Source organism: Phragmites australis, chromosome 20, assembly GCF_958298935.1.
Source record: "Phragmites australis chromosome 20, lpPhrAust1.1, whole genome shotgun sequence".
Classification (NCBI taxonomy): domain Eukaryota; kingdom Viridiplantae; phylum Streptophyta; class Magnoliopsida; order Poales; family Poaceae; genus Phragmites; species Phragmites australis.
The window spans coordinates 11,474,554-11,486,041 of NC_084940.1; the positions used below are offsets into that span (position 1 = coordinate 11,474,554).

At 39.6% G+C, this 11,488-nt stretch overlaps 1 protein-coding gene and 1 pseudogene across 1 annotated transcript; both read left to right on the top strand.

Moving 5' to 3' along the window:
• The first annotated feature begins 2,714 nt into the window (after positions 1–2,714).
• Positions 2,715–5,662, top strand: LOC133902420 (mitochondrial pyruvate carrier 1-like; annotated as a pseudogene).
• Positions 5,663–7,199: 1,537 nt separating this feature from the next.
• On the top strand, positions 7,200–9,190 carry LOC133902346 (putative F-box protein At5g52610). Its single transcript, XM_062343936.1, has 4 exons — positions 7,200–7,419; positions 7,539–7,581; positions 7,672–7,727; positions 7,828–9,190. Exon 4 carries the CDS (start codon positions 7,913–7,915, stop codon positions 9,023–9,025), a length of 1,113 nt encoding a protein of 370 aa, XP_062199920.1. The 5' UTR covers positions 7,200–7,419; positions 7,539–7,581; positions 7,672–7,727; positions 7,828–7,912; the 3' UTR covers positions 9,026–9,190.
• Positions 9,191–11,488: the final 2,298 nt, after the last annotated feature.

Below are 11,488 nucleotides of genomic sequence, written 5' to 3' on the forward strand. Positions count from 1 at the left end.
TTGATCTGTTGGCAGCACGAAGTAATTATGCCCTTAGGTTTCTCTGAACACAATGCTGATGCAACCAGCGGGGCACCAAATTAAATTGAGATTTGTTAGCGGTTACACATCATCATCTTTCGGTTATCAATAGAAGAACCTAATAATCTGCTGACAGCAATCCGCTAAATATCGTACATGCCAACAATGAGTCTGGTCCTAAAGATGGTCAATTGGACCGGGTCTAACAGGTTAGCCCGTGGCACGAGAAAAATGGCTCGATCCAGACACGGTACGGCACGATAGTAAACGGACTGGGTCGGCACGGTATGGTTATCGGGCCGTGCTTGGGTCAGAGCCGCAGCACGCCAGGTCGGCACGACCCGATCCATTTAAGTTTTTCTATTTTTTTAAGGTTTTATATAATTTGTTTATCCATAATACATAAAGAGATACTTAATAAGGTGGTAGAGTCGTTGCTTCCCATGTATGAGATCGTGAGTTTGATCCCTATATTTAACGGTTTCTTTGATGTTTTTTCCAATTTTCACGTGTTAACGGGCTGACAGGCAAAAAAATTAATGGGTCTATCATGCCACGGACCGGCACAGTATGACCCGATCTTAAACGGACCGTGTCTGGGCTACGGCCACGAGCCGTGCCTGACTGAGCCCGTGCCGAACCAGACCGGACCACCCATTTGAACATCTTTTCTGGTCCTAAAGCTCGAAATGCTATTGTGTCATGTCATAATCCGTCGCCCTTCATTCTGATTATGAACATACAACTTCCAACTATGTCACAATCCATCGCCCTTCATTCTGATATTTGCTGGCATGGTGATATTCACTGACATGGACTCCGATTAGTCTTCCTAATGATCTGTAAATGTCGATGTCAGCTATAAGATAAAGGATAATAATAAAAACCACCATGATATTTGCTGACATGGTGGTATTCATCCACAACGGATCGTTGTGTTTTAACCGATGTATGATGTGTATGAATGTTACGAAAGAGAGTATGAAGTATAGTTTGGATTTTTGCCACTCTAAATAACGAGCTTCACAATTTTAGCACTTTAAAGATTGGCTTTGCAGAATAGCCACCCAAATATCGCTTAAGGTTTTGAGTGCCAATTCTATGAAATCAATCTTTACAGCGTAGATAGGTTGGTTACGTCTCTCGGTGAGGAGCGAATCCGTATGGGCTCCAACCCACGTGCGCACGCTGGACACGGTTCCTTTGCGACGTGTCCCAGGCCGCCATGGTGGCACCAGTGGCCCTGGTACTCTAAAATAAAATAGTGGCAAATCTCCAAAGCCTACAATTTGCATTGGTAAAAATCTAAATTTCTTATGAGTGTGGGTCTAACATGATTTTGCAGTTTTTTTCCTAGAGAGATTCATTTGGTAAGATACAACTTCTATAGTAAAAAGCTCTTTCCCTCCCCACCTACGGGCTATTGGATCTTTAGGCCCATTTCCCTCCAAGCCCACAACATCTGAAAGCAAAAAAGAACTCGAAAGCCCAGCCCAAACCCATTTCTTGCCCGGAATAATCCCCCGAGTTTTTTATTTATATATTTTCTAACTTAAAATATTAAATAAATAGACTCCTCATAGAAAGATTTACAAAATTAGACATATCGCCCTCTCATAGGATGACCTTTTACCGCCCCTAGGCAAATAATCGTCGAAATTAGTGTTCATGACTCTCATTTCCCATATGCTCTATTCAAAATAGTAACCTTCTGTTGCTATAAAAATTCTATAATTTTTTGTATGTGTTTCATAATCCATGTGTAATCTATTTTAATTGGATTTATCCAAAAAGCCTGCATATAATTTAAACTAAAATTCTAAAAAAGACTACTTTATAAATTCTAACAATTGTTAGGATCTCAAATAAATTTTCAAAAATCTGAAAAAAATCACTAATATTCTTCTTATATGATTTACTAATTTTTAAACTTATTTACAATCATAGTTTATATTGTGAAAAAGTGAGCTCCTTTATAATACTCTATTTATATGTATTTTTATCATTTCATATGATATTCATCTTTTTATTCAATTTAAATTCAAACAAAATTCAAATATATACAAATTTTAGCCATTGGAAATATATCCATTGTAAATATTTTTATGTATAGGATGGAAATATTTTTTATTTATAGAATGGAAATAATTTTACAAAATTTCATGTGGTATTTTTTCCCCATATAAACTATAGCTGGAAATAATTTTATAAATTAGTCCATCATATAAGAAGAATATTACTGAATTTTTTTAGAATTTTGAAAATTTATTTTAGACCCTAACAATTGTTAGAATTTATAAAAGTAGCCTTTTTTAGAGCATTTTGGTTTAAATTCTACGCAGGTTTTTTGGATGAATCCAATTAAAATAGGTTGTAAATGGATTATGAAACACATACAAAAAATTATAGAATTTTTGGAGCAACAGAATCTACTATTTAAATAGAGCATATGAGAGGAAACTAGAGTAATGAACAGTAATTTCAACCACTACTGTTCATCCGCTGAAGGGCTGTCACGGTTGGCCTCTCAGAGGCAAAGAGTCTAACCGTTCTACGAGGAGCGGTAGAAATATATTTTTTAAATCTTTGTAAAGAAATCTATTTATTTAATATTTTAAGTTAGAAAAATATAAAAATCACCCGCTCCCGAGTCCCGATCCCCCCCACCCCCCCAATCATCTGGCCCCGTCTTCGTCAACACCTCGCCGCCGCCCGACGTCGACGACGACCAGCGACGAGGTACCCCTTGTTTTCCACCCCTGCTCCAATCTCCCTGCGTGAGTGAGCATTCCTTCGTGTATGTGACTCGGTGGGTGGATCTTGCCGGACGCGAGGACTACTGTTGGACCAAATTTCCAAGTTCTTGCGCAAGCGGGTTGCCTTTAGGGAATGGGTTGGTGGATTAGGGTTCTTCGTTGATTAATTGAGTTCCACTCGATCTTGGCGCAAACTAGGTTCTGTTAAAGCCAGCTCCTCGATCTCTTGCTTATGGCGTCCCCGTTAGCCTTAATGGTGATGATTTAGTGGCGATGTGGTGTGACTAGGTTGCGGTGAATCTTTGGAGGAATTCGCCATGTCGATGGCGCTCAAGGCCTTCCTGAACAGCCCTGTCGGCCCTAAGACCACCCACTTCTGGGGACCCGTTGCAAACTGGGGTTTCGTCCTTGCGGTACGCCACAATCATCTCACTTTGCTTCTTTGTATCGTTACCATCATATTACGAGCATGTCGTGTTTGTGCATTGCAGTTGTAATGCTGGGTAACATTGTGTATTTGTGCAATGTGCATCGGAGTATTTTATCTACTGTTGCAGTAGCTTATCCAAACTAGACAATTTTAATGGATGATTTTCTCCTAGTTAAATAAATTTAATGATAAATGTCAGCAATTGGTTATAATATTTTAACTCAACAACAAAAACAAAGCCTTTTAGCCCCAAGCAAGTTGGGGTAGGCTAGAGATGAAACCCACAAGATCCAACATTTTTTGGTTATTAGATGTGAACCCATTATTTTCTATAGCCTGAAAACAGCTGATTTTGATACCATCCACGTTGCAGTTAGTGTGGCTATGATAGGACTGTTTATATTGAGAACTATGATAATTTTTGTTCCCTTTTTTTTTAAAAAAAAAAACATGTTGTTGTTAGTTACTGGGGAGTTGAGTCTTGGGACAGTGCTGCCATTTCTTAAACAAAGATGTGTTCTAAAATGGAGCAATCTTATTTGATCAGAACCATCCAATGGGTCATGCACTTATACAGGGCAAACTATATTAGGTCACTCAAAACTGGTACTTTTTTCTTGAACCATGAAAACTGGTACTTTGGAATTGAATCAATGCGGCACAATGTCTTCTTTTTTTAACTATAGCAGCATCAGTGGAAAGGCATGATTCTTCATAAGTGTTTCTAATATTGTTCCATGGTTACTTCCTGCTGGGAGAAAAATGTATTGTATTAGGAGAACTTGTTATTAGTGAAATGATGTGTGCCACTACAAAGACGTCTGGTTCCAATGGGCATGAATGGTCATAGAATCATTGTGCTGACTGTAGAATAGCTTGTCAGTGATCTGTGTGGCCTTCACAGACACCACTTTGTAGATATGACATTAGCAGTCTGGGGGTTGTGCTTATTCTACATGGGCCAATGGACCGTAGCACCAAGACTGACTATTTGTCAGGATGCTTTTGAGAGTTTTCTTCACTAAATTTTAAAAAATATTTATGGAACACTTCTCAGACACAGTGTTTGCCTGCCGGTTTCTATCCTTTTGACAAAGCTAGTAACTGTGTGCGCAGAATGTATGTGGGGCCAAACAAATGCCTTAGCTTTCATTTTGCCAAACTGTAGAATAGCTGGTGATGGTCTGTGTAATCTCTAAGGCTCTAATTCTCCAAGGATATTGAATTATGCTCATTCCGTTAGAAAAACTATGCGCGGTGTGGCTTGTAGGAAGTACACTCCTCACCTATGTGGCAGAAATACAACGCTGCTCAGAGTTTCTTACTCAATAAAAGGAAAAAAAGTTGAACACATCTCAGGCACAGTTGTAGCTTGATAGTGTGGGGCCAATCCAAATTCTTTACATATTATTTTTGGAAGAAAAATGATGATGGGAGCACTCTATTCAAAATTATCTAAAATTTTGCTACATGTCAGTACTAAATACCTTTGCTTGCAATAAATTTGTAATAGAGAGCTCAGAGCTGACAATGTCTTGCATATCAGCATGTCTATGAATTGTATCTGTGCCTTTATTTGTTATGGCATCCACAACTCTCTTTAGCTCATGTTGCCATATCGAGCTATTCGTGCCAGTACCTATTTATTGTTCAGCATCAGTGCCCTGTCTGAGTTCAATATGTTTTTACCTCTCTTAAGTTTTTCTTTCTTTGTTGGGTATGTTCATCATTCATGCTGTTCAGTACTTCAAAATTCAGCAATATCGCCCCCTGATAACCTGTATTTATTGCACTCCCAGGGATTGGTTGACATGAACAAACCTCCTGAAATGATATCTGGCAATATGACAGCAGGTAGATAAAAATAAAATACTTTGAAATCTTTTAATTGTGGCACTATCTACTCGATGTATATTAATCTAATAGTCCCATTTGCTGCAGCCATGTGCGTGTACTCGGGACTTTTTATGAGGTTTGCATGGATGGTACAACCACGGAACTACTTGCTTCTGGCGTGCCATGCTTCCAATGAATCAGTCCAGCTCTACCAGTTATCTCGGTGGGCTCTAGGGCTCAGGGGTAAGCCTCCTGCACTTAGTGATGATGGATTTGAATGTTCATTGGTCCATACTGGCCAAATACCATTATGAAATGCAATTGGCAATATGTTAATACAAAACGTTACTTCTATCTGACAGGTACTTGGAGAAGAAAGAACCTGAGGCTCAGCAGTGAAAGAGTGTACAAACCTGCATTTTACCTTCTCAATAATGATGATCTGCCGCCACGTTCTTTGCAAATTCATAGTTTGAGAGACAGATCCCTGAAACCCTCTTCTATGCCATGTTGCATTACAAGTGCTTGTTCGTCATACTATGGCGATCCTATTTCAGAATCACACACTTCACTTATGATTGAGTTCTATCCCCCCCCCCCACACCCCCCATTTGTTTAACATGGTTTGAAAATGGTGATCCCAATTTCTGTACCCTCCATCTCTGTTTGACAATTGTTTTCCCTACTGTGGTCTGCCCCTATGCACTATATAAGTGATAAGTTCGAAAATGATGATCCGGATTGCTGTTTGACACCTTGCCATATAATCATGCATTTCTGGAAAGGATCCCATTTCCCCCCTAATTCCTATTTTGGTGGTGGAAATCAACCGATCCAACAGAGGGAGGAAATGCTGATAAGATTTGTGATGCATGCAAGATTGCAAGGCTGTAGTTTCGATTGAGCGCCCTGTCCATTTCAGTCTGTGCTACCACTCATGTGCCCTTGCAGTTTTCTCTCCAGTTTTTCACGAAAGGGACCCTTGAAAAGGACGGCCGCAGCGTAATCTCTCCACATTATGGTGTGATTGCTTGCCCGACGTATCGATTCTTCTGTATTATCTCAACTTTCATTTTGCATTGCAATGTTGCATCGGTGTCGGCGTTTGGTGTCACTGCGGGACTATTAGCTGTCGCTCCTTTACACCTGCTTGGCACTTGGATATCGTTCACTTGCAAAGATCAAATGGGAGTTGAGATGCTGGTGTTTTCTCACATGGATACACCATCCAATCCAAGCATGTTTTCTCTGCCCCCCAGCTGTTGTTCTTCGTAGCTGTCGTAGGCTCGTGCTCCACTGAACTCGGTTGTTACCCTGAGCTGTAATGTGACGTCCTTTCCACTTTCAATCTCGGCGTGGTAACTTGGAAAGAGAGGAGCATTTGATAATCTGCCTGCCATCTTTAAGGGTTGGCATGGCAACCTGTCTTATTGGCATATGGAATTGCGTTAGTCACTGACTGTGGACAGGGATTACAAATAATGAATTGCCAATTGCTAGGAGTGACATTTCATTAAATAGCCTGTAAAGGGAACGACTAATTAGCATTCAAACATTTATTCAGAAAAAAAGATCAGGCAAATTTATGTGTATCAAATCTGTATCCTACGGTTCCTCTATTGTTTGGCCCTAACCTTAATCTCAAAGGTAGTCCCAAGATCAGCGGATTCTATTGTTTTCTCTCATAAAAAACATTTGATCATGTTATAGAAGTTCCACTTTGGAAAACACACTAATTTCATTACGAATAACACTGTAATATGCAGCGCTTGGACCTCAGCAGTTAGGTGATGGCAGCTCAAAAACGTTGTCAGAGGAAGAAACGGGGTTGAATCACTCGTCCACACCTATTTTCCCCCTATTTTTGATATACTATTAGCTAAAAATATATTTTTAGACTTATAACAGGAAAATCTTATTAAGTAGAAAAAATCATACAATATGTGATAAGGTTCGGCAACGTTTCTGATTTGCTGCACATTTTACGAGGAAACGCATCCCATGGGCCATGGACAGGCACACAGCAGCGACCGCCCAAGCGTAAACCCCATCCTCACCGTCCACCAGAATCTCGACGGCCCTGCCGACGCCTCGAGATTCGTGTCACGTGCTCTCTCCAGACGCGTCGACACGGCGATACCCTCTCCCAGTCTCCCTCTCCCCCCTTCCGTTTTCCCCGTCCAAAACCAAAACCGACGAACGCGACCGAGGAAGCGGAAAAGAAAATGGCAAAGCCGCCGCCCTCCCCCACCGATCGGTGAGCACGATGCGCTGTCCCGCTCGGCCGCGTAGTATTCTGCCTCGTTAATCTCTACCTCCCCGAGGCCCGATTCGAGGAGGCGACTGATTGCTTCGGTTTGGCCGGCCGGTCGGTTGGTTAGTTCCTTCCTTTTTTTTCTTTTTTTCCCAAGAACTCGACACCTAGTCGCCTCAACCTACCTTGTTGATTCGTTGGGGCCGTGTGAAATTTCTGTTGATTTCGTTGGTTCTGGCAGATACGAGGGTCCCAAAGGCAGGGTACGGGAAGCTGCAATGCAGGTTTTCATCTTTGGCGGGGTTTGATCGGTTGGATTTGTTTTGTTCTTGGTTTGTTGAGCTGAAATTCTTTGCCTGTTTCTTGGATTCAAGAACTAGGCCCATCCTGCGTGGTGGCTGTGGCTGTGGCTGTCCGGGCTGTATGATAGGTATGAGACTCTGATATTTGCCTAGGCCCTTACAGATTGCAATTGTTGCTGTGTGAAATTATGAGTCTTTGTTGTGCTGAATGCTGTGATTATTTCGTAGATGCATGAACCGGGGGAATTGGCTGTTGCTTTAGCTTGGTCGGCTGTGGATTTCGGTGGACTTGTCTTGGCCTAGCGGGGAATCGATGGAGGGGAAGAAAATAAGGGCAGTGGATGAGAATGCTCGGTTGATTTGTGATGATGCGCTCACGGAGGTCTTCCACAGGCTGCCTGCACGCTCGCTCGCATGTTGCAGGCTGGTGTGCAAGTCCTGGCTGTCTGTGCTCTCGGATCTGCACTTTATTCACGAGCACCTGAGCCGCGGCCAGCAGAAGCTGCTGCTCTTTGCGAATGACCGAGTGAATGATAGGTCTCTCGCCATGGTGCTTGCGGACGACAAGGAATCCATGTACCAGCTGTCGAGGCCCATGGCTTCTCGGAGCATCTTTGTGCACAATTCTTGCAATGGCCTGCTGTGCTTAGGTGACAGTACAGGAGCTGTGGAGCTGCTGAACCCAATGACTGGTGAATCTCTTGTGTTGCCAATGCCAATGTACACGGCTGGGAGCAGCCAGTTCTCATCCTGTAATTGGCACTGCTTGGGGTTTTGCCCAGGGACTAAGGAACACAAAGTTGTGCATTTCTATCCAGGAGCTCATATTGATTCTTTCAAGATGCTCTATGAGATATACACAATTGGAGATAAAGTCTGGAGACAAGTTGGGAGTTTTCATGGGGCTCCAACAGATAGAGGGGTGCATGTGAATGGAACAGTGTACTATCTGACGAAGTTCCGCTACATTGCTTCATCACGTATCAATTGTTTGAATCTTGAGAGTGAAAAAATTGATGTGATGATGCTTCCTCCACGCGAGTCTTATGGAGGGCATTGCTCTTTGACAGAGCTTGAGGGAAGGCTATGCTTGTTAGTTGTGGATGGTGCACTTGAAGGTCCACCTCGTACAATGGACATATTGATGCTCAATAGCGATGATAAGCAGAGGTGGACTCCCAGATACCACTTATCCTTGCCTTGGTTGATGCCTACATGTTATTTTACTCCAAAACACACTCTCTTCCATGATGGGAAAATTTGGGTGCAGTTGTTGGCTAGGAACCTCTACTGTTATGATCCAAGTTCAAGCTCAGAAGAACTGAAGATGGCCTGGCCAGAGCTTGACTTTCCATTTAGCACACATACTTTCATTGAAAGCATAGTTCCTCTGCGTAAAGACTATTTTATCAAGCAAATACAGTGACAGTGGTGTTCTCCTCTTTTATTTTGATGATTTTGAGATTACAGCATTACATATCTTATTGTTTCTTTTCTTTTCATGAACCAAGCTGTTAGTCAGCTTAAGGTGATGTGTTACTCTGGATTCTAATTAGTGATAATAAATGCAATCTCCAAACACTCCTAACAACTAGTGAATCTTCTGGCTTCTAATTTATGTGTTCATTTCTCTTTATGCTGAGAAGTTGATAAGCCAAATTCAGAGAAGTGCACTTCAATATTTCTTATTTTATTCTGTATTGTTGCTCACATTCCAGGTGATTATTGATGTAAACACTGAACCAATTATTATCATTGCGTCCAAAATGTTGCTTATAATCAAGTGGGATATAAATGAAAAGGTCTATGAACACTGTGTGATATTGTTTGCTACCCTTTAATTAGTTATATGATATTGTTTGCTACCCTTTAATTAGTTATAACAATATTTTTTCTGACTGTACCTGTTAATCGTATGCATCTGAAGAATTTAGTCTTTCCAAGGAAATAAATCTAGCTAAATGAATTTTAGTTACCAGAAATGCTATTTGAAGAATTGCTGGCTTGCTTCATCATACACATGTATTTATTGGTTTATATAGTTACTTTATTGTAGTTGTGTTTACAAACATGTAAAAAATGTTATTTTTCTTCATTATTTCAGTAGGTTTGTTCTCCTTGTTCATTTTTGTTTGAGCTTTTCATTACTTCCTTGAGTCAGCTGTTGTGTTTTGCCTTCCAAAATTCGACTGCCCCAGATATTGTCAGCTTTTCTTATTTTAAATATTAATGTTGGATCAATATCATGTAATACCATGTATTCTGTTATTATGTTCTTGTGTTGAAGAAAAAAACTTTATATTTCGTGTCATATTTGGAGGTAAATGAGACGATGAAGCTTGAGAAAAAGTATTTCTGAACGACAAGGTATCGAATGATCCACCGATCCACATTAGCTAAGAGTATCTCCCTTTTACTTTTCAATCTTGTTGTTTCAGCTAGGATGTTGTGTAGAACTGTTAAGATTGGTTTAATTAAAGGTCTGCTTTAGAGTTATAGTCCTGAGATGATTATGTTTCTGCAATTTGCTAATAATTCAATATTTCTTTTAGAAGCTGATATTCTTCTTTAAGGAGATTTAAATGCATCTTACTTTATTATGTACAAATATCTGGGACCTTTATGTTATTTTTAATTAATGAAAACCTGAACCTATCGCTGAACTTTGGGATGATATCAATCTGAAATGTACTTTTAGAAGATGTGCAAGGCAAGAAATTCTGCAGATGCTTCTTCTGTGTTCTTAAATAATGAAGAAAATTGTGTACAATGGCAGTTTACCTGGTTTGTATACCTCTCAGGCTCTGTATGAAATTGTTAGTTTTGGAATTATCCTTCCTATGCACACTCCTGTGTTATGGGAGCTTTATATACCTCCCAGACCCAGAGTGCACATTTCTGATGACTGGTTACAATGAAAAATTGCTTACCAGAGGAAGAGATAATCCAGATAAGAGATAAAAATAATGGAGAATACATCCTGTCTATTTTGCTTGAAAAGGGGTTCATTCATCATCTTATTCTTTGAGTGTGTTGTACCTCAGAAAAATTTGATCTGTTTGTTTGTTATTTATTTCCTTGTGTTCTGGTAGGAGGCTAAGGAAGCAATTTTGACTTTTGAGTCAGTTGCTGCAGTTGTGGCTGTGCAACGAAAAATTTTCTATTTTAAATCTGGGCAAGGTTTCTGCTTTCAGAATGTAATCTGGGCAGATATAAGGATGGCCTGGAAGATCATTATCCCAATTATCAGGAACTGGTGTGTTTTATGTATCAAGGACAGTCTGAACAGCCTGGAGTGTACTATTGGGAGGTTGGTGACACAACTATGTTCGCTTCTTATTAGGTGGCTATACCGGTAAGCCCCTCTATAAATAGTACTCGGCAGGAGTATTGTTTATGTCTCTGATTATTAAACAGTGGTCTAACTTTTTTACGTGTTTCTGTAACTCATTTTAATGGGATTCATCTAAAAAGACTGTAGAATTTAAACTAAAATTCTTCAAAAATTACTTTTTATAATTTCTAACAATTGTTAGGATCTTAAATAAATTTTCAAAAATTTGGAAAAATTCTCTAATATTCTTCTTATGCGATTGACTAATTTTTAAAATTATTTTCAGCCTTAGATTATGTGGTGAAAAAATGATTTCATTTGTAATGTTGTATTTATATGTATTTTTATCATTTCATATGATATTCTTGTTTTAATTCAATATGAATTAAACATATACAAAATGATAAAAATTCAACCCATTTGTATATGTTTGAATTTTGTTTGAATTCAAATTAAATTAAAAAATGATTAAAAATACATATAAATAGAACATTATAAAGGAACTCACGTTTTTATTATATAACATAGTGCTGAAAATAATGTTAGAAATTAGTC